Below are 23,900 nucleotides of genomic sequence, written 5' to 3'. Positions count from 1 at the left end.
AAAATGTACTCCAAAAACTGCTCAATTACAGTAATTTGAGTAATGCAATTAGTTACTTTCCACCCCTGACCTATACACGTTTAACTGACGCAGCAGTGAGAACAAATTAGGATTAAGTGGACATGCCGACATGTGACTGCAGGAGCTGTGGATCGAACCCCCAACCTTCCTACCTACTGAGCTCCAGTTGGCCGCAGTGGGAAAGTCTCTTGAAGATTTCCTCCTGTCCTGACATTTTCTTGACATTTCAGAAGTGCATACGTGAAAGCGGCTTTTGTTAATGTTGTCCCCCCTTTGGGGTTGTTTTAATTTCACCTGTCTTAATTATTTTCATGTCTCTGATTAACAGGCAGACATCGGCAGAGAGCTCCGCCAGTGGAAGCATGTCTAGCGGCCCGCATGGAGTCTACGATGCCATCTGCGGTAAAACAGGTGCTGCTGCTGCAGTTCTATACACATTTAGTGCCTCACTGTAACTTGGCCTGATTGTCCTACACTTCTCAAGGAGAGTGGGGGATTTATGCTGTCTGTGTGTAAGTGTCAGTGATAACAGCCAGGCATAGTGGACATTCCCCATGGATGACTGATAAACACCATGCGATATATTTAGCCTGCTCATGATGCATGGTTGGTTGTTTGTGTAAATGTATTTGCACACTGTAAACGATAACAGCATGCTCATGATAATAAGTTACATTTATTTACAACATTGTTTGAGTGGTACATGTGAAGTTTTAAAGGTTTCAATAGAGTATTTACTTGTGTCATGACCCTCATTTGTATTAATTGCAAGTTTTGTTGAAGCAATCAGACCTTAATGGACATAAACAAGCTTTCTAGTGCAGTCATTTGCTCCATTATTGTATTATCTTTCCTTTTCCAGGACTTTAGTTCAGATTATGCTGCAGGGTAAAAAGGCAAGTGCTTAATTTGTAACAAGATCAGGTGATAGGAACATTTCAGGGGATTCCCATCCATAGGTCAGCCATAATCCCTCAGAATTGTTGTGAATCTGCACCCCAAAAATAACACCAAGTGAATGATAATATAAGGCTGTCTGGTTTATTATGGGATATTCTGTGCAATTGTGGGTGCATGTGCTCACGTGCACCTTGTCATCCTGCCCTATTTCCACAACTCTTTCCATCCCCGAGTGAAGTGTTGAGCTTATTGCAGGAACAGTGATATTAAGCAGTTTGATGCGCACATCTGTTTGTCTGATTAAGGGACTCTATTTTCCATGGACCCACCATGCATTAGCATTAGCAGATCATACCATTCATCACATCACATGAATGTCAGAGATCAGCTTGTTGGAAAAAGCAACACCCAGTCCACCCACCCCCCATCCAAAATGGTGGGAAGAATGAGGAGAAATGTTCTGGCCACAGACCCTCAAACTCTGCAGGCTGGCTTAAGTTAACAAACATCTTATAAACTCATCAATTACTGTAACTAGATCCGTTGGGAGAAGCTTCTGAATTTCATGAATGCATTTTTTCCATGGTTCAGGGTGCAAAGGGTGGGGGTGGTGCTTCACTTTTGACTTAAAAAAATCCCAGTACCAAAACCGGTAAGTGAGGCAGGTTAAAAGGGCTGAACAAAGAGTCAGTGTGGCGTTTTGCAGGGAGGAGGAGGGTGTTATTAGAAGGGCCACAGCTTTTGTGGAGCTTAGGAGTGCATCAGGTCTTTCTGCCTGCCCAGTGTACCTTTTGTAGCGAGATGACTGAGCTCGCCTGATCGACTGTGACAGGGAGTTAGAGCAGGTCCAAATGGGAGAGCATTCTCTATGATCAGCTGTCAACCATCATTAATCACACGCTCCCTTTATCTCTCTCTCTCTTAATCTCTTCCTCTCTTTGCTCACACAACTCCCCCTTTATCCTCTGAAAACTCCCCATCCTGCTCACTCGCCCCTCGTCCCCCTTCTTTTTCCTTCCCCACGTCTTCTGCGCTCATTTTTCGAGAAAGGGGGTGTGTTGATGAGGGCCGATCAAAGCTTACGAGCTCAGATTATATCGACCACATGTGTTTTACAATGCTTCCCTTGAAAGCTTTCTGAAGGCTCTAGCGACCAGTGAGGAGATTTATTGCTTTTAGTTAAAGGAGGAAATGAATGCTGCACTTGTGCCTTTTTAATGGGCGTCTGATCATGTCAGGACGGATAGCTTAGGCCTCTCTTGCTATCAAAATAGGACTGTGTGGTGCCTTGTTGGGAAAGGGAAGGTAGTTACTGGCTGTCATCCCTCTTTTTTAGATGTATTATGTAAGTTATTGGATGTTTGATTCAAAGCAGGCAACGCTTCGCATTTTTTCTTGGTGAATTCTTTTTCTTTAACACTCTATTTTATGAGGTATGATACTAAAAGATAAAGTCACAACAGGATTTTAGATTTTTTGCTCACAAATATCCAACTGCATGATTTTTTTATGAACTATTCTGCTTTTCTGTTCCTCATTTAACACTGTCAGGGTTAATTTTCCATTGAACAAACTGCTGACTTCATTTCCTCTATGGTAGTGTCACGTAGAGTGTGATATGTTCGAGAGAGAATATTGTCCCTTTATCTTTCTTCCAGAGGAAGCTGCCTCCAGCAGTCTTGTCATCGCATTGGAAGTCAGCATGATGTTTTCGTTCTCCGGCTCAGTCAGACCCCACGGTGTAAAAGAGCACCAAAATAAACAGAGTGTGCAGAAAGGGAATGAAAGGGAATACTGTTTGGGAGCACAAACACGGCAGCTCGAACTGTACGTGGAATGCCTTTTTTCTACTGGATGAGTGGACTTGATCAGGAGGGAGGGGGCACAGACAAAAGGCTAAACACTGCTCGCTGTAACTACTTTGACCATGAATAATTACAAAGATAAACAACAGGAGGATTTGGGCACTTTTTGATGTTCATGTAGACCTCCTCTGTGCACACATGGGTGTTAATTCCTCTTTCATCTCTCGCTTTCCAGGTCTTTCAGTGTACCAAAAGCTGTTCCCAAGCCAGGAGTCCACTCACAGATGACACAAATGCGACCAGAGGCGCTCCCTGCCCCTCTGCCAGCCTGACAGGTGTCTCTGCATGTAACCACATCCCAACAGAAGGTGTATTCTGGGAAAGGACAACAGACTCAGATGAAAGCATGCCAGACATCAGAACAGGGCTCTATTAACTCCTCTGCGATACAGCTACAGACATGCGAGAGGAGAGTCTGCGAGGCCAGGAATGCCAAGCTTTGACGCAGGTTGGGATTTTGTTGCGCAGCTCGGCATCAGTTGGCCTTTTCAGCTCTCTTACCCCAACTGCCCCCCCCCCCCTTTGGTTACACACAGCTTATATACCAACAGTTGTCTGTTCTCATTCTCTCCATGCTACTGATGCCACGGACAGATTTCACTGACAGATACCCTTCAGCAGATGCTTCTTTAAGCCCCACAGGCATTTTAACTACATTTTATTCTTCGCTCATGCAGTGGCATATGCACAGCTAGCAATTCACATCGATTCACTCCCTTAAAAAGTTACTCAGACAGGTGAGATTTTGGTTTTGGTGAGGGCTGTGGAGGTTTCTTGAGCAGCTGCCATGAGTGGTAAGTGAGCTCTTTTTATCTGTGGCTACTGGCATTAACCATTCCAACTCTTGACCTTGTTGGAAGCCAAAATGCTGCCAAATTAGATGTTACGCCCATTGCCTGAGGATGCTTGAAAGTGCAGCATCCTTTGCCTCAGACTTACAGAAAAAAAACATATATATCCTCTTAGAGCTTGTTTGGTTGCTGCCTTGTTACCTCATTACAAGGACAATGTAGCACTGTTGTCCAGCCCTTTAAATAGTGGACAAAGTTGACTTGTGGGTATTCCATTTTAGATGTTGATGCGTTTTTTGTAGATAGACAAAATTTACTAATATTTGGAAAATATTTGTCATTACATCAGTATTTATTTGCTGTATATTGTCCAAAAAAGACCATGTTGGCCATTTCTGTAGCTCAACAGAAAAAAGGATTATGCTTATGCACAGTCTTTTCCTATTATGAAGGTTAAGGGCCTGAGTCTTCTGCTACTGTTTTTTCCACTGGCATTGCTCATTTTCAATTTAAAACCAATTCAGTCCAACATTTCAGCACCCAAATTCCCCCAGTGAAGCTCTCAGTTGAAATGTTCAACTCTTGGAACAGCACTTTCACTCATCAGTGTCACTTCCCTCTCCCTGACCAGTCAAAATCAAGATAAGGTGGTACTTCTGATCAGACTCATCTTTTTGTTGGGGATCTTTCCATGTCTACATTTTCCCTTTTTCGTCGGTTAAACTATTTATTAACATGTTTTATCACTTCAGGCCCACAATCCCAGTCAAAAGCTCCATCTAAACTGTAAAATTGGCCAAATATTACACAACAATCATGCCAATTGTTGAAGCAATTCCGACCAAAGTTAGCAAAATCCTGATTATTGGATGGTTCTTAAAATTATTTTGCCAGATTATCCTGTGGTGGGTGGTGTGTAGCTTTTCCCTCTCCGACCTGATCTGAGGAACCCCACCCCGAGATCGTAAATATTAAACATGTTTAATTATTACGATCAGAAATCCTGATGTGTGTGGAGGACAGCAACACACACAAGCAGAATTGTGATAAACACTGCAATGGACTTAGCATGTAGCTAACTGCTAACCACAGAAGCTTCTTCACTCTAAAGTCATGTTTGACTGCACAAGATTTGTGGTTTGAATAGATGAGACCAGGCCATGATCAGAATCTGTTAACGTGTGGTGTGCTGTGTTGATCCTCCTTCTACACCACTCACTATAGAAGAAAACTGGAAAATCTGTATAGCTGCCATGAGTAGGGATACCAAAATCCAGTAACAACATGGTACCAGTGCAGATATGTCCAACACCTAATTACAACACAGATATCAATACTTCATTTTGATACCCTGCCACCAAATGGAAGGCAAGAAAATCATTATGGAATATGTGTTATTTATGTGTTAAGTTACACCAGTTTCCTTTTCTTACCCCATATTCGACTGGCATCTTAGAAAGATATGTCTGTGACTCATTTACGATAGACAGCTTTTAGTCTCCTTCTGACTTTCAACACACTCTTTCCTCTCAAAAGTATCAAATCAGGCACCAGCGCATATAGAAATCATCGATTTGACACCAATATCAATCCCTAGCCATGTGTGGGGTCTCTCATATTGAAAAACATAGGTTACGATTAAAAAAATCTTTGTGTGGAAGGCTTAACACAGCAGCCAACCACTAGTAACACTATAGTTTTTCTAAACTATACCTTCTACTACCGACTACCTTCTTGCTGCCACCATGCTTGTTAATTTTATATAAACAACCGCTACCTGCAAGCACTGATATCATTTCGTGGGAACCGCACGGTTTGGAGCTATTTTGAGAAGAAAATGTGTATAAAGTTGTCTAGAGGCTGTCAGGTTATACTCACATACAACCAAAGCACTGACTGACAACATTAAGAATAGGAATGTGGGCATTAGCCTGCAAAGAGAATTGAAGACCTGTGGTGCCAGTGCTGCTAACTTTAGCCACATTCTGTAAAACAACTTGGCATTGTTACAGTGTACCTTGTGAAGTTGACTTAAAGAATGTGTTTATTTGACTCAAGACTTGTCAGCTACACAGTATTATAATTTGCTCTAAATTGGATGGGGAATTATTCGCCATGAACATCCCTAGATGAAAGTGCTGCTAGCGGTAAAACAACAGCTGTGGACTCTGGCCCTAAAGCTGCACCAGCAGACTAATGTTTTCACTTATTTCCTGTTGCTTGGGACCATAAAATGAGTTGACTCAGGGTGTGTTAATAGACATCTCTATTATATATCAGTAATGTTTATGATGACTGTCAGAAATACTTGAATTTTATGCATGTCTTTGTCATATCAACTGATGAAAATCGTCAGTGATTTTGCACAGATTGTAGTTTTCAATGCAGTACAACAGACCTGGTTTTAATTCACTTGTTTTTTTCTTCTTTGATGTTGATGTTGCAGTCATGTTGTGGATTAACTTCTGTTAAAGCCAGTTGCATGCTGTTTAACATGAACCAAACAGTACAATCCAAATTGTGATGTTCTCCTGTGGTGATACAAAGATGTTTACAACCTCGTCATTTGTTCTGATTGTTTGCAACACATGCATGGAAATGTCATATTTTTGTAATCAGTCTGTAACAAAAAAGTGCTGACATTTATACCTTGAAAGCATTAAATGGTCTAATCATGTCAGTTCATGTCAGATCTTCCAGTGTACAGCATGTGTGGTGAACAATCACTAGACTTTTTAAATGTACCTTATTATCCCTTCAGGTAAATAAAGTGCTTTAAAAATACAAACAGTAAACATAAAGAAAATAGAACAATTCCATCCAACTGTTCTTTTTTAATTAAAAAAAAGTGTTTCCAAGAGTAATAAGAAAAAAAATTTACAGTTTGTGATCTAGTTAAGTGTTCACTTAGTGACATATATCGTCTCATACAACAGAAAGGCTTCACTTTAAAATAAAATGATCCCTGGAATCACTATCCTGTTGTATTACAGAGGTAAACATAACCATGGAAATACTACTTTGAAATAAAGGTTGGTTTCCAGCATGTTTTCTTTTTTCCTAAGGTCATTTTTATTCAACAGCATTCAATCTTAAAGAAACAGTGTCGGGAGCCATGGCGTGCACTGAGTCCGTTTCCAGCTAGTGGAGTTAGAAGGTGCCCTGTGTTTGTCAGGTGAGAGAACAAGGAACTTTTTCACTTTCTCTGACATATTCCTATCTTGCTGAGTCCAGTCTGCATTCTCTGTCCTTTCTCTCCAATAATAAGATGTCCTTAAGAATGCAGTGGTCTTTGTTTGATTACTGTTCTGTTATTGAAAACGTGCCTTGAATGCTGACGTTGAGGTACTTGCTGTTCAAAAATGCTGGATTATGAAAAAAACATGAGTACAAGGCGATTTCTGAGAAGGGCTGGTGGATTTGAGGGCACTGTTAGTGTAGTGGCGTTTGAGGAGTCTTCTTGCTGCCATGTTTATTTGCGGAGTGGTGGTCTGCATCTTTTTTTTTTTTTTTTCAAGAAAGCTCAGGTAGAGGCCAAAGCAGGAGGAGGCGGTGGAGAATGAACTGGATCAACCCCTCGTACCCACTCCTGAGTAGTGCTGGGAGCAGTTACTTCCCGGGTCTCTAGCCAGGGCCACGACAGCCCTGAAGTCTAGCTGCACTTGCAGGACTTGACGACCATGTTGGAGAGCTGTTCCACTTTTGGGGAGCGTCCCACGTAGTAGAGGATGGTGAGGGGCTCCAAGTCCTGAGGAACACAGCAGGGTGAGGCGGAAGCTTCAGGGTTCAAGGTGTTGTACAGGCTCAGCAGCTTTGGGGGAAAAGAAGATACAGATAAGCAACAAAATTCCCAATACAGGTTTATGTCAAAGGGATGGTTCAATATTTCAGGAGGTATTTGGCGATAATTAGGAGGTCCATTTGAGGAGATACCAGCACGTTTGCCAGCATGGAAACTAGGCTACACAGCTATGCAGACGATGCAATGAGATGGATTGCTGGCAGAAAAGTTAAGTGCTGATTGTTTTTTTCTACGAAGCTTAGATTTCCCCTGACATTGTTTTTCTCCAGCTTGTTTTTGAAAAAGTTAATTAATGTGGTGCAAATAACCCTGTTTGCATAGCCATAACGCGTCATTTCATGAAGGCAGTCTAGTCAGTCTCTCCTTAAAGGGGCCATGCTGACCAGTATCTCCTGGGGCTAATGAACTTCCTACTGACCTTCTACAACCCCACTTCAGAAATATCAAACCATCCCTTTCACCAATGACTGTATAAAAATGAATGATGCATCCCCACCTGCTATTGTACAAAAGTGAAGCCAAAACATCCTTGTGTGCTGACAATAGTGGCAGAGTAGACTCTGCTGCAGTCTTGACATCCTGTCATTTTTTTTAAGCTAAACAAAATTAATTTACCGATTAGAAAGTGAAAATCCCTCAAGTGGGTCTGGTCAACAGACTATACCTACTTATACCCAAGCATGTGTCCGCTTGAACAGACACTCACAGTTACTAGAAGCAGGGTTATTACAGTACCAGAATTTTAAACTTGAGAAGACACTAATAGATATAAAACAAGATTATACATAGTAAAACATGCTTTGATACCATTGGGACAAAAACAGAAGTCCTTGGTACCTAAAACTGAGACACTTCTTGGTTTTAATTGAAAATTGCAGCTAAACACATTCATGCTGCCCAAGTTGCACAAAAGCATTGGCAATATTTCAGTTTTCCTGCAGGTAACAGTGTGCAGAGGTTTACCTGCAATTTTGATGAATTCATTTCGGTCACAACTGTCTTACGCAGGGCTTGACCTAATTTTTTTGCCAGCTAGCCACTCTGGCTAGTAGTTTTCCAGAGTAACTGGCCGCTCTGAATTATTACAAGCCATGATTATGTTGTTGAGAAATAATGTTCTTATATTATTAAGGTTGGCTATGGCATGCTAAAATTTACTAGATCCATTCTTTTGAAATGTAAATTAACCTTTTACTTCTAATTTCAAGCCAATTTCTTCACCCAACCATAAAAAACACAACTGTCTAACAAATATGAGTTGAAAAGCCATTGCATCTGTGCACTGGCTTAGCAACTTTGCAGTTATTTAGGGTAAAAATTCACCTTTATGTGCAAATCTGACTCAATGCAGATAAGCATATTTCACAAACACTGGTGCTACAGCCAAGCACAGGTTCACAAACAAGTTGAAATTGCTCAAAAATTTTTTTGAGAGTGATTACAACAACATTTTTAAGTAGTGGAAATTCTTTGAGTAATTACTTGTGCATTTATTTTGGGTTAACTTTGCACCTTGCGCTTTTTATGTTGGCTGAATTTGTGCCATTATTCAAAGCAGCTCCTGTCTGCAGTGACACAGAGGGCCATGTCACAGGCTCGCTGTCTCTCTTTTTCTCCTTCATGAGCTGTTCAGGCTGTCTCATCTTAGAGTGAAGACATTCACAGTTTTGAGATGCATGACAAGACTGCCATTGGTTGTCATTGCCTATGGCAGCTATCATTAGCTGCTAGCGGCATTAACGATCAAAAAATGTATCAAAAATGGTAAAAAGGCTTTCAGTATCAGAGTTACTGGTGTGGATTTAATCTTTAGATACCCCAGAAAGTCACCCAAGTTCCAGGCTCACTAGAGAAGCATCTGTAAGGGCTGCAAATGCATGGATAGCATCATTAGAATGGCAAAACAGAGTGCTTCCAGAGGAAACAAGTGGCTATGATTTATTATTCATAGGTTATTTAACTTTTTGTGATCTGTCTCTTCTTCTCTTGTACGACAACATTATCTCAGAGGGTTAATGTTAAACACTGGTCTTATGTCAAAGATGTGATTTTTAAAAATATTTTTGGATCTTGTTGACACTTCGATGCCCCTCTGTTCACTAATCTGGTGAACACAGGAGCCAGTTGTCAACAGAGGACCTCAATCAATGTGTTCTACCATTTTTTGTAAAGTGTCAAATGACCAATTAAAACCCACACCTCTGAAAAGTGTAAATCAGCCTGTTAGAAATTGCTATTACAAAAGGAACTAGGAAAAATTTACTTGGCACGTTTCTTCTATTCTTTTAGTATGATTAAAGTTCCATCTGTTTACATGGAGGAGGTGGAGCTTGTGACCTACACTACAGCCATTTAGTAGGAGGAGCTTCAAATGTTTGGCTTCACTTGTGGAGCTGCCACGTCGTCCATCTTTATATACAGTCTATTTTTAATGTTTGTCTCACCGAGCTGTGTGTGGTGTCAGCGCTGCGAAGGTAAGGACAGGGACCGGAGCAGAAGTTAGCGTAGTACCCTTCAGGCTGATGGATCCACCTCCAGCCCAAATCCTGCCGGAAGTTAATATATAGTGGTCGCACACAGCAGTTCTCCTCATAATTGCTGCAGACAAGAGAAGACAGAAAGGATTACACACTTCATTCCAAGCATAACACAATATTTTAAGTGTTGTATACATTTTCCTCCCTATGGCCTCAGAGCCGGAGATGAGAGGGACGTTTAGAAATTCCACTCCTAGGTGTGCCCTTATTTTCCCTCTTGGAGTCTGCCCAGGTGTCTTTGGTGCTGCCTGTCAGGCTGACAGAGGGAATCCGTCTAAGGAGACGGCGTGTAAGAGGAGGCATGGTTTGCTAAGATTGGGACAGATCTCGACTTGTATCATCTAATACCTCTGTCATGCTTGTCAAGGCGATTAACAAGCTTTTTCTATGCCTGTGTACTCCTCTTAATGTCATCTACTTTGAGACATGACAGCTGATATTTCCATTTTCATTACCATTACAATACAGCAGCAGTAGAGGCTGTTTTTTTGTTGGTTGTTTTGTTATTTATTTTACCAGTCTTTTTCAGGTGCAGCAAGAGAAATGTTTTGCAAAGGTCAAGGATATCAACCTATGTCCAAGCAATGAGAAACTGTCTTACTTGAAGCAGTAATTGGTGTCAAGCGCCCGCTTGCGCCTGCGGGAGGAGGACTGAGCATCCAGCCTGTGGGGCGGGAGCATCATGAGGATAAGGTGTGGGTACAGCTGCTCCTTTTGTTTCTTCACACGGCTCAGATCATCATAGTCGGCCTCCATACCTGCAGAAGTAAGTCAGTTTAGTCTGGAGGACACAAAGAAAACCTGCACCAAGATTTGTCAGGGATTGTAAATATGTCCATGCTTCACTTGCTGACTTCTGAGGCTTTGACTGTAGCTTTTACAGTAGGCAGAGCTCTCCTCATATATTGCTCACTTTCCATCCCTTCTCCTTTTTCAACACAGGTCCCTAACTTCCTCCTTCCCTCCGTTCTTCCCCCCTGGGCCTATGTCTGCTCATCCAATCTGCTCCTGATAGTTAAAGCAGTGGATATCTCAGGAGAGATGCTGCTGGTGGAAGTGTACGCCTCTCTTTAATTCGCGGCCAAGCATCTGAGCGCCGTGGCAGCACATTCCTTGTGGCGGAGCTAGTCGAGAGTCTTCCCAGGACCGAGGGCCCCTGTGCTAAGTGAGATACCAGATCAATTGTATTCCCATGCTCTGTGTCTCGCTCTTCCTCTTAGAAAGGAAACCCATTATCTTACCAAAAAGACCGCAGGAACATGAAGATGAAAGGGAATTTTTTTAGGACCGAACTCAAAAAAAGGAAAGTAATGTGAGTGCTATTGTATAATAGCCAGATCCTCATTCATCCAAGGAAATATTGCACAAGAGCAACCCTCCACAATGACTTAACTTGGCAGTAAATATTATAAAACAAAAGACCTGATGACCCTTGAGTAGTTAATTTAAGAAATATTGTAGAACAAGCATGCCAGTTACAATTTATAGTTTTTGGACGTCCATCAAATCAAGTTCACCCTTCAACACATGCAGCTTTTACTGAAAAAAAGCAGTAAAAGTTAGAAAAAAGGACATACGTAATTCAAACGGGCACTAAAAGTTAAAACTGAAACCCAAAAATAACTCCTCACACTTGGTCCTTAGACTCACAGATGCAAATCATCCTAAAGCAAGAGCTGCCACAATACTGCTAATCAGAATAAAGCAAATATTACAACCAACATGAGATACCTATCAGCAACATTAGACCGATGAAACAAAGGTTAATGTTATCTTTGAATACTGACTGCTAGGCAGTATTTTAACTGTGAGAGATCAAAAGCAGAAACAGATCCAAGACAAATGCTGACTTAAGAGACCACAATCTGGAAAGAAAGATCTGAGGAGACAGAAATGATCAAAACCTGAACAAGTAGTGAGTATTACTGGAATCTGCCTTTGAAACCTTTGTAGCAATAGTCATTAAATTCATGCTATAGAATAGAATATATAATAATATCAGTTATCTATTCACTGTGATTGCTATTGTCCTTTCATTAGTTGTGTATTTGTTTCCTTTTCTTGTTTAATGTGCTCTTCAAATTTCGGTGTCATTGCAAATTAGGGAAATTTAATTTAAAGGGGACATTTCACTCTCTTTCCCCTGCTTTTAACACAGCCTTCTCTCATCTAAATTAATCGCTTACTGTGTTTGGTCAACATTTTAAATGGATCAAGCACCAGAGAAGGTTACAAGCAGCTCTAAACAGCCTTTTTTTGTTTGTTTGTTTTTTGTTTTTTTGTTTGTTTGTTTTTTAGAAAGGTCTGTTTTGGTTTGTGTCTCTTTTCCACCCCTGTCTTTCGCAAGAGGATGTGGCTGCAGACCTCTATGGTGGGGCAACCTCAACCCTGGAGTGGGAAGTGACGTACATTACCCAAGCCAGAACCAGAATCAGGTACTGACTGATGTATATTTTCCGCTTGCTGTCTGAGGTTATGGTAAGTGGCTGTTTTTCACAACAGCATAATTTTCTGAATAAAAATTTACTGAGGGGGATGAATTTTAATTTAACACTTCACAAACTAAGGAAAACCCAAAGAGGGTTAGGGTTAGACACTGAACTCTAAAGGTTAGGGTTAGAGTAAGAGGGAGGGGACTAAAATTAAAAATGACACTTCACAAACTAAGGAAAAACCCAACGAGAGTTATACATCACTTCCCGCTCCATGGTTGAGATTGCCCCAACATAGAGGTCTGCAGTCAAATGCCTCTAGTCTTTAGTGGGTTGTGCCTACAGGTGTACAGTTGTAAACCTTCATGGCTCTAGATGGAGATCATGACAGACTGTCAGATTTCATGTTTCAGATGTAGAAGGGCCCCAAACAAAGGACTGTGTTGGCTTCTTGTGGGTCCAGTACTCCAGATACCCAAATATGTGTGAAAAAAAAGCAAAACATTCCCTTTCTTACTAATGGTGGGAATTGCAGGGTAAGAAATGATTCCATGCCATGGGATACAACATGATATAATGCCAAATACATAGCTCACAATGTTGTCATGATACAGCTATTCTGGGATAAATATTAGGGATGCACAATATTGGATTTTTGCCAATATCTGCCATGCCAATATTTTCAATTCATTTTTGCTGATAGTGATTATCAGATATATAAAAGATCCTGCCCATAACTCCACAAAATTAATCCTCGTCTTACAAGGCCAGGGATCAGGGATATTTTTTGAATATTCAGTCATTATTTCTAAAGAAACAGAAGATTTCCTGTAACTATTATATTAATTTCAAACTATATTTTTGTCCAGCATTTTTACCTACACCTGGTTTTCAAGTGGCACCAACGCTAGCCGGTGGCTGTTGCGAATCTGAAAGCTGTTTGCTAACAGACTCTACTTCTCTTAACACAAATGATAAATTTACTGAACGTTTTTTTAGGAATGGCAATAGTGGGGATTTTTGCCGGTTTTTGCAAATTAATTTTAGATGATAACAATAACAATACTGATATTTAAATGTAGATCAGGCCAAAAAATTCCTTAAAACACACAATTTGAAGTATGAGGATGAACACATTAACAAATTTTAGTCCTTAAAACACACAATAAAGTGTAAGGAAAAATTATGAATAAAGAAAAAGACCTCAGGTGGCAAAGGTCTATGCATCCTAAAACTCCACCAACTTATTTGTTCTTTAATATTTACAGACAGATTTTTACTGCCAAAATATCAGCAGAAATTTTTGTATCTGCTGATCTTGATCTTTCACTTTTTAAGCTAATATCTGCCTATAACCATATCATGCTTATAATACCATGCATCCCTAACATTTTATATAAATGACCAATTAAACCTTCTATTTAACTTTGCATTGCCAAGTAAAATTAATTTTCTCTTAGTTTAAATAAACACCAAGTAGTGCTAAATCTGTTAACCCATTAAAGGCAGTTTCCAGTATGTGTTAGCATCAAGCTTACAACGCAAATGCACATAACGGACAATCTCTTAGAATCTCTGAATTTTCTCATAGGTGACTTTTGAATAGTTATTTTCTTTGAAATGTACATCCTGTACTGCTGATATTTCAATATTGGTGGAAATTTGCCTATCTACTGAGTCCAATGATTACCTTTTTAAGCTAATTTCTGCCAATACCAGTATCATACCAATAATACTGTGCATCCCCCCCAAAAAAGTGATATATCACAATTTTTGTTTAGCTGAAGAAAATAAAATGCCCCTAAAATGATCAGCACAAGATTAGTGTATTTATTTAGGGCATTTAGGTCTGCCTTTAGCTTTTTTTTATAACTATCTGACAATATCCCGCTGTCTTCTTTCTCTATTTTCAACTTTTTCTTGAGTTAATAAACTTCCTTTCAAGTTATCCTTTCAAGTTTTCAAGAATTTGTGACACCATGATTAAAAATAGCCAGGGTTAGGGTTTGAAATATTAATAGCAATACAATTATTATATCAAACATGGCAGGACAAAGGAATAATGCTTTACTGAAATTTGATCCCACCTCTATTTAAAAGTAACAATTACTATACACTGTAAATATGAATACTTAACTATTCAATTTTGCTGCTTTTTAAAGTTGTGGGGCCAAACTTATTACTTCTTGTTGGCATTTAGTTGACATTTGCTTGTTGCTAAAAATCTCATGTTGGCAGAACTAAAGTAGTTGAGTCAACTATTTCCCCCAGAAAATGTTGGCTCAACCCAAATGTGTGTTATGTTCTCTTTGGAGATACCTTACATAATTTAAGAAAATCAGTATAATGTGTTGTATCAACTAGTTAAGTTATCAAAAGTACACCCATAATTCATTGTTTGTTCACTCAAAATTAATCAAGTTGGATTTTTTCAGCAGAGTATGTTGTTTTAGGTTTTGGTTTCTTTCACCTTGATTTGAACCATGATGCCTCTCTTGGTTGAGACTTTTTCATATTTAACTAAATTATGGCCTCCTCAAAGAAGTTTGCATACATTTTTCTGTTTCTTGCATTTTGAACACATTCATCACACCAAGCTAACTTCAATAAGAAAATCCATAGCTTAGATACAGTAGCATTCTCTTTTTCTGTAACATCAGTGAGGTATGAATGTCAACCTGATATACCAGATAGACTGCTTCATATATCCATTTAATGAATATATTACACAAACACATCCATCTGGGAAACCTCCCACATAAAGTGTTTTGGAAGGGCAGGACTTTTCAAAAAATCCAAGAAGGTTGATTGGAAGACAAAATGAGGTAGCAGGCTTGCACATTTCCGATAAGTAACGTGAGTGTGGCATGCAGGTGCAACTGTAGTTTGTAAACAGTGGAGCTTGTTGTTGGATAAAACTCATGCCGAGGGAGAGGAGCAAAAACATCTTTACAAAGAAAAGATTTCAGTGTGGTTCTTTGCTCCTCTTGAAATAAAGAAATGCTGTCCAGCTCTGATGGAACTATGGAAGCTACTATAGCTATTGAGCTAATCGCTACACTTCTAGTATATTTAAACCCTACCGCCTCATTTTCCTCAAATGTGACTGATTGGTGCGATCAGTTCTTAGACCTGGAAGTATCATTTCAGATTGGGGGTTTGAAAGATGGATTTGCCCCACAGTAGACATGGAGTCTGGCCAATCCATCTGCTTTGCAAGGAAAATGTATCCTTACCTTTAAATTTGACCTCAAGGACCTCATTGGCGTTCTCAATGATGTCACCATTAGGCCTGAAAGTGTGGCAGGGACAGTGCACGCTGATCTCCAGGCCGAGATTGGTCTCTAAGGGGAGAGAGCAAAGAGATGTGAGGAGCTGATATTTCTACCCTAAGGTAGAAAGAACCCTGTGCCTTTTAAAAGGATATGCACAGTATAAGGTGCACTCACGTCTGTACATCAGCCACTCCCTCACTGTCTCAGTCACATCAAAGGAGACCCACTCAGGAGTTCCCTTAGTCAGGACGTTCTTGCCCCCGATGTAGCGCTGTTTGGCTTTGGGGTCGTCTTTCTGGAGGATCTGCGAGGAAAAGATGAAAATGTGACCCAGCTGCATAAACTCTTTCTTTTACACACACTCACACACACACATGCAAAGAACCAGAGCTGTCTGTCTGAGCCAGACTCTCCAGCATGCCTTGGGCCAAATGTCTACTCCTCATGGAAAAAGTGACTCCCTGTGTTGATATCCCCATTTTGCAAGTTAATGCCTGTGTGTTACCCTCCTGCCAATGAGAACCTGGCTGTCCTTCACGTCAGCAGTTCAAACTTTGACTTTAGCTCGGGTCCTAGCTGAAAATCAGCTAAAAAGGCCAGGTCAGCGGTGTCTCTGATGGTATTTGTGTCCAAATGTACAAAACACAAAAAATTTCCTATCTCCATCAGCACCTCCCTGAACAAAGGTGTTTATCAGTAGTCAGAAATGTGTGTGTTTGGGTGGTTGGTATGAGCACTTAGCCCCACAGCAGTGCTATGGATAACCAGGTTCCTGAACATTGTCAGGATCTAATCTGGCTTCCTGTGGGAACGAGGGGCCAGAGGACCTCCAGCGCCAGCCCTCTGCCAATCAGTTCCAGTCTGAAAAGTGTGGGGGCGAGAAAGCGGCTCCATTTACTCCCCCCGGTGGGTGACCCTGCCTCTATCTCCTCCCAGGCCCCTGGAAACAATCTGAGAGGGCCCTGACAGTCTGTATTCAGCGCTGGCTAGAGCCTTGCCTCAGAGGCGGTATGCAGTCCGGAGACGCTTGTCTCCCTGGCAGGAAATGTTGGAACCTGATCATTACTCCTTGTCTCACACGGGAGATTAATGAGGAAACAAATAAAATCTGACCTTGCCATCCTACACACAAAGACATCTAAAAGATGCAGCTCTATAAACTCCCTGCTGAAAGCACAACACCTTACTTGATTGAACAAGGATGAACTTTGAGATTGATGCCTCACAAAGAAGAAACTACCCAATGGTAATCTAGAGTTTCTCTAAGATGGCTGTGCAAACTCTTTAACTGGTCCTAATGTGGAATCCATTTGACTGTATGCACATGGAATAATGATCAGTGCATGAAAAGAGGGAAGAGAGAGGGAGTTGGACACTCTAATATAAATGTTTTCGTCCCGTCTTGCTGACCTACAAAGAGAAACAGAGCACATTACCCCGTGCAAATGGACGGTCAGTTCACACACCTGGTAGAGCTCAATCCTCTGCTCATTTTTCTTGGCGCTGGGGTTGGGGATCCTCAGGGCTCTAAACTCGGCCCGGAACAAGTTTGTGGAGTTCTTCTCCATGGTCGAGACGTTGAAGCGGAATACCTTGGAGGTGATACCCTTAGGGCAGTAGGGGAGGTCATCTGCAGGTAAAGAGGAAATGATGTGATTAAACAGCTTATTTATCTGTCTTTAATCCATCTGTGACTGTGTATTTCTTCAAGGGTGGGCACGCTTCCCTTCACATTATTGATAGCTTTTTACTGAGGATTTCCCTTTTCACCTTTACAGATAAAAAACTATTTCTAACTATTTCCACTTCGTTCCAGAGGGACATGGGCCATTAGTGCGAGCCATCTGCTTGTGCTTTGTGCGGTCCAAGTTAGCAACAAGTTGAAGTCATGAAATGAAAACCAAATGTCCCATGTGGTGGTGGAGCAGGCTGCGGTGGGACAGCAGCATGCCCCCGCCTCCGCTCCCCTCCCTCCCTTCAACTCGTGAGCCCAACAGGTGCTCAGAGGACCTCGGATACCGGCCAAGTATTCCCTTGAACCGTGAGGAGCATGTGGGCTCACGTGCTGGAGCAGAACAATACCTGAGAAAGCAGCAAGGAGGGGGGACACGAATGCAAGTGCATGCTTGACGAGGTAACTGTAGACATTCTGACCTTTAGCAGAATCAGCTTCACTAACAGCCACATTGTGATGCTATCGGAAAAGCTTCCTGCCTCTGCTGTTTTATACCATAATGCCATTGTAAAGTTTATTAATTTAACAGACCAAGCACATGCAGCAAAACAAGCACATAGCAACTCTTTATGGGCCAAGTGGAAACAGGCATTTACAGCCAAGCCATAGCTAATTTATAACCCGAATTTGAGCTTTTTTAGAGCCTCAGATTTGCTGGTGGCTGAAAAGGCGGACTGCACCTTTAGCTGATTTGCACCCCGAGACTAATGGAAACTAAGAAGTTTACTTGCCTCTCTGTCACGCAAAGGGACTCGCACATCTCCGAGTATCTGTACTTCATTTGACCCATAATCCTATTTCAGTCATCCCAGTCATTATCTGATATTTCCACAGAGTTTTTTTCTTTCCCTATTTATAGGTGACCTTCGCTGCATTCATCCAAAGCCAGAGATCTGTCCAGTGTTTCCACATCTATAATCTATAAGGAGGAAACCTCGGTAGCCCCCTCACTCCCTGCTCCCTCTCTGCCTCCCCCACAGAAGGTGGAAAGCCCCACTACGAGGGGAGATTTGAAATTCTAATCAAGTCTTTGGTTTCCTTTTTGGATGACCTCATTTTTTCCCATTGCAATGGTTTTAGGTGGATTTCACATTATGGCTTATTTTTGCCAAGGGTCTGAGAAGGTAATTTGTTCCATGTTGGTAAGTGGAGGGGGGATTGCTTGCACAATTAAAAAGACATATATTTCAGACCCCCATCACTTTTAGATGATAGCTCTTTAAGTGGACAAAGGTTTGACCTGCAAACTCTCCAAATATGCACATGATAAGCTTCTTTAATCAGAAGTACTTAAAAACGAGACTTAACTACACTCCATAAACTTTCAGCATTTATGGATCACTAATCTACTATTATGACTGCCAATCCTGTTAAATTTCACAGTTTTTGATTGGATTATTGCAGGAAATCTCATTAATACAAATGCAAAAGTCACATATAAAGATTCCATTCTGATCTCTTTTTAGGATCAACCCCCAATTAGTATGAAGCTAGAAGGATTTCAGAGATCAGTTTGTACAGGAAACTTCTGCTGACAGATGTTAGTCCAACTTCCCATGAAGGGCCTCGCCCAGGCACTATTAAGCCCACCTCTCACCCTCCTGTGTATGTGATCCTCTCCTCTCCTGACACAGAAACTACCGGATACAAAAAATCCCAGGAATCACCTCTTTTTGCCCTCTTGCCTCGGGGATTGTCTGTGATGTCAGTCTCTCCAGAGCTTTGTCGAGGTAAACAAAGGAAATAGGAAGCAGAAGGCAGCAGGTGCAGGCCAGCTGCGGAGAAGTCTAAGACAGCAGAAAACTCTGGAAAATGTAGCTGGATTGCTCTTTTACCAATACTATCTTGCATTATTTCTCTATTTTGTTTATAATACAGATTTTAGAAGTATTGAAGACGAGTCTGCTTTCTCATTCCAGGCCAGACTTTGCAGCAGGTTGCTGAAGCAGATGAGATAATGGGATGCAGCTCTGCTCTGAAGAAAAACAACTTTTTTTCCAAGTTGATTGAGGATGAGGAAGCAAGAAATGGTCACGGCGTGGGAGTTATGAGGGGGAGGGGGATGCTGTTTCTTTGGGAGCAGGCCAGAGACCTCTGTCTCTGTTTGCTCAGATGACATCATCTTTCTGCTCTCCCATAGATCAGATACCCCGCTGTCCTCAGCACTAGTTTTTACTGACCCAACACTGAGTCAAAGATTGGCTTCAAATCTTGCCTCAGTGCACAGGGCTTTATCATTCTAATTTAAGCATCAGCAGGTTCTCCAAATGTTATTGTGCCATAGGTCATCCCTCGGTTCACTTGTGCTTTCATACCATTTATTCTATGATTTATGAGAATAGGGAGATCTATTGCTACCTAGTTTCCAGTAAGCCTCTTCTACTTATAAATGGCTAATTCTTTGATTTGTATTCACACAAAGTGTCTGAGAAGAGTAGTCTGGAGCAAGTGGAAAGAAACGTTTCTGTTTAACTGTTTAACTCAGCATGAAAAAAAGCAAAAACTTGACCATATTCCCAAACACTCCCACCTTCCAAAAACCCGTGAATGTAAAACTCATTATATCCAGCAGGAATGAAAATGAACCACGCTGCAAAATTATGGAGGTGACAGACATTATGTACATACTGCAACATGCCCTGCTCTCTTTAAAATTACATAATGGAAAGGCTGAGAAAAGTGCAAATGAATGTATGTTGGCAGCTTTGGTTAATTTGGTTCATACCCTCCCTGGATAAGCTGTTTGGGTCATAAAGTGTTGCCAAAAGTAAGGTTGGGTTATTCCTTCTATTATCACCTACAGTATGAGGCCGGTGTGATGTATCCTGGGCACATGGCCATCCCTGATCCCACTCCTTAGACCTCTCTGTTTGTTTTGGGAGCTCCGGCTACCTCTGACCAGTGGATAAACCCGGAGTTGTGTATTTTTGAATGTCAGGAGCACTTTGTTGAACCCGTGAAATGGATTTGATTCGGGGCTAATGCAGGAAGCAGCAGAAGGGGCTCTGCTTTGTGTCACAGTGCAGCATAAACACCTGTTGATTTGAAAATGAGAGCACACCACTATGCACTATAACCGGGCTTTGACCTGAATGGGCACACATCCAGCTCATCCACTTAAAAAGGGACTTTCCCCTGGAGAATCTGCAGCCCGGTCAGCTTCTGTTTCTGATTTTTGGAACAATCAATGGACCATAGTTTATACAGGAAATACCAATACGGATGAACAAGGGAATTGGATCATAACACAGAGCTACTAGAGAGCAAAAGAAGGGGAAATAGAAGTGAGAGTCGTAACAGTGGATGAAAAATATTGGGTAACTCACGGCCAGAAAATGGAAATGAGGTATTGCAGTTGGCAATAAAAACTAGACTTAACTGCCTGAGAATTTTCCCTGCTTTGGAATGTGTCAGACTTAGGCAGGAGTTCCCATGGCTTTGGTGTGAGGTATGTATGAGGAATGGTGCTCATTCCAATTAGACTGTTTACTTTGCTGTCTCCATTGCGCGCAGCCCACTTGCGCGTCTGTGCGTAAAAGCTGCAGATTTATTTGTAATCTAAAATAAAGGAGGTTTGTAGGTTATTGGGTGAAAAAGGGAATTCCAAACAATACACTTACTGTTTTCTGGTGACCCGCTGATCATGTTGAACTTGTAAATCTCTTTGGCATAGTACTCAGTCTCCGTGTTATCCTGTCCACAACTCTGATGCCTGTCCCTCCCCAGCTCCTCAATGAGCTCCTTGGTGCTGTTATAAAGGGCCAGGACCTGAAACGGCACTTGACTCGGACCTGTTGTCTGAGGCGGACTGGTAAGCCGGAGTTTACTGAGAATCTGTCCCCGGACCGCCTCTACTCTCTTTTTCTTGATATGGTCGATGTCCACAGTGGTGCAAGTGGACAGAGACAGAGTCATTGTCACACAATTTAGGAGGAGGACAAACAGAAGTGCTTTGCCCAGATTCATATTTCACTCTGCGCTCTTCACCCACAACCCAGGCTTGTCAAGTAAAAGAAGACGACACAAAAATTCCCGATTTGAGTAAAATCCCTTTTTTCTCTTTTCATTCAGGTCATGAGTGAGTTCTGTTCCTGGAGGATTCCCATTTTCTCAAGTGCTATGTCATCTTTGCAAAATGCGCATTTGCGAGGGAACAAATCCGTGCCATTTCGGAAAATAAATTCAACTCTTCATTAAAACTCTTTCTCCTACTCTTCATTCCCTCTTGTCTCATGAACGCGTCTCTCCCCGCCTTCCCGAGTTTACAGGGCACCGATCTCTGCACCGCGGATCACTTTCTCCATTACATTGGGCTCTTTCCATCCACTTGCGCTTCTGTGGAGTCAGTGCGCCTCTGTGCCACCTCCCTGCAATCCAGCCTCAAACAAACTCACCGCTATGCACTCTCACTTGCACTTTATAGACACTAACTGTGACGTGACGAGAGGAGGGGCGACAATTCACAGGCTCGGTTCGGAGAGCGCCTTCTCTGATATGCGTAAATTTTATGTTGCCATACTTTAGGAAACGTGCGTACTATTGGGCAATGTGTGATTACACAAGAGTTATTCGCTAAAGAAAAACATCCATTGATTTAATGTTTTTCCTGGATAGATTGTTGTTTTCTGTCCTTTTAGAGTGTGCGCAATCCATGGCGTTTTTACGAACAAAAATTGGCTCAATCTTAACGCAGCGTGCGCATTAATTTTAACCACACGTGACCCTTAACTGACTGAAATAGCAACCATGGTTGCATTTTTTAGTCTCTGGAAAATATCAGCAACATTCAGGATAAAGTCTAAGATGGATAAAGTGCAGTTATACAGCCAAACTTAACCACAGAGTACCTGAAGGTGCGCAAGGAGCCCAGTCTACTGCTGTGATCCTTTCCTGTGCAGCCTCCCCTAAATACCATAAAACAGGCGCAACAGTGACATCTAGTGGCCACCAAGGAAAACTTCAGGTCACGTTTTCGACTTCCTTTCTCACAGTGCTGCTGCTGTCTGTGTATGGTGACTATCACAGGACACTGCAGCGAATGAGATAATGTGAGGGGCCCTTAACTTGATTAAGGATGAGGGAGTTGTGGGAAAGATGTTGTTTGTTTGGTAAAAGTCAAACTCTGACTCTGATTGTTTAGATGACATAATTTTTCAACTATCCTCCAATGCCTGTCCTCATCTTTTACTGACCCAGTTTTGACTGATTACTTGGCCCACCCTTAATGCAACTGCAGAAGTGAGTCAACAAATGAAAGGCTATAAGTAACAGGACTTTTAAGTGTTATCATGACAAGCCTGCTTTATCACAGTCAGGGTTGCTTTATGATGGCAACATAAATCCACTTAAGACCCAGTCCTTAAGTGGAAAATAAAGAAGTGCTGGAACCCCCCTTAATCATCTGCAGATAGTGTGACACAAATCACAGAACTAGATTGGGCAGTTCTGACCAAAAATCATATCTCAGTCATTTTTAAGCTGATTTGTAATACACAGTATAGATTTTTTTCCTACAAAGAAATGACAAAAGCAGTCACTTCCAAATCAAATCAATATGGATCAAGTGTCACAATGAGACTTTTATTAACAGCCAGCTGAACTATGTGAACATGAAAAATGACAGGATCTCTGGAGCTCAGTCAGAGTGACACCTCTCTCACTAAGGCTCTCCCGATTGCTCTGTTTTGCCAGGCAGCCAGCTCTTGGAGGAGTCCTGGTTGTGCCAAACAGGGCTGTTTCTTGCAATATGTGGACTATACAAATGCATAGGGCCCCACAAGCCAATAGGGGGCCCCAAAGCTGAATGTTCAGCCTTATCTGAGGAGAATTAAGATTACCTGGGTCTATCCCTAGCTGTATATGCTTAAATGTAAAAGTAGGATATCAGACTAAAATGAACAGTTATGTTCTTGCTTTTAAAGTACATTTAACACTCGATATGTGTTTAATTTATTCACATCTTGAGGATTTTTGCTTTCCTTGTTATTTTGTTTGGGTGGCTCAACCTACGCTTTTTTCATTTTAATATGAGAGGTTATCATGCATATCATGCATGCATGCATGCATGCAATATTAGCATGTTCGTGGCTCATTTAATGGATTAGGAATCTCTCCATCATAGTTTGGCAATCTAGGGTCCCCCAAACTGCATTTTACATAGGGCCCCCACAAAGCTAGAAACGGCCCTGGTGCCAAACTTCTTCCACTTGAGAATTAAGAAGGCCACTACACTCTGTAGAACTTTCAGTGCAGCAGCACTTTTGTAGCCTTCCCCAGATCTGTGCCTTGCAACAATCCTGTCTCTACACTCTGTGATTTTTGCTCTGATATGCATTGTCAGCTGCAATGCCTTTCATAGAGACGTGTGTGCCTGTCCAAATCATGCCTTATCAATTTAATATACCACGGATGGACTCCACTGAAGGTGTAAAAACATCTCAGCAACGATAAAGACGAAATGGGAGAAACCTGAGATTAATTCACAGTTTTGTTGCAAACGGTCTGTATACTTATCAATGTGATGTGTCAGTTTTCTTCTTTTT

General features: G+C 41.5%; 2 protein-coding genes across 5 annotated transcripts in view; one reads left to right on the top strand and one right to left on the bottom strand.

Annotated features, from left to right (window-relative positions):
• The window catches only part of ttll5 (tubulin tyrosine ligase-like family, member 5), an 86,691-nt gene extending 80,892 nt beyond the window's left edge, over positions 1-5,799 (top strand). For 3 of the 4 annotated variants that reach the window (XM_041812255.1, XM_041812257.1, XM_041812254.1), the window contains 2 exons: positions 350-432; positions 2,962-5,799. In XM_041812255.1, coding sequence (XP_041668189.1) covers positions 350-432; positions 2,962-3,014 — 136 coding nt within the window. In that variant the 3' untranslated portion in view covers positions 3,015-5,799. The remainder of the gene's footprint in view (positions 1-349; positions 433-2,961) is intronic. The other variant, XM_041812256.1, reaches the window with a different exon arrangement.
• A 597-nt stretch (positions 5,800-6,396) lies between these two features.
• tgfb3 (transforming growth factor, beta 3) lies at positions 6,397-21,749 on the bottom strand. Its single transcript, XM_041812258.1, has 7 exons — positions 20,979-21,749; positions 17,090-17,253; positions 15,798-15,927; positions 15,585-15,692; positions 10,518-10,674; positions 9,824-9,977; positions 6,397-7,388 (listed from the first exon to the last, which is right to left on the bottom strand). The coding sequence occupies exons 1-7, from the start codon at positions 21,322-21,324 to the stop codon at positions 7,230-7,232; spliced, it is 1,218 nt and encodes a 405-aa protein (XP_041668192.1). The 5' UTR covers positions 21,325-21,749; the 3' UTR covers positions 6,397-7,229.
• Positions 21,750-23,900: the final 2,151 nt, after the last annotated feature.

Source organism: Cheilinus undulatus, linkage group 18 (assembly GCF_018320785.1).
Source record: "Cheilinus undulatus linkage group 18, ASM1832078v1, whole genome shotgun sequence".
Taxonomy (NCBI): Eukaryota; Metazoa; Chordata; class Actinopteri; order Labriformes; family Labridae; genus Cheilinus; species Cheilinus undulatus.
This window is presented reverse-complemented; position numbering and strand designations above follow the sequence as displayed.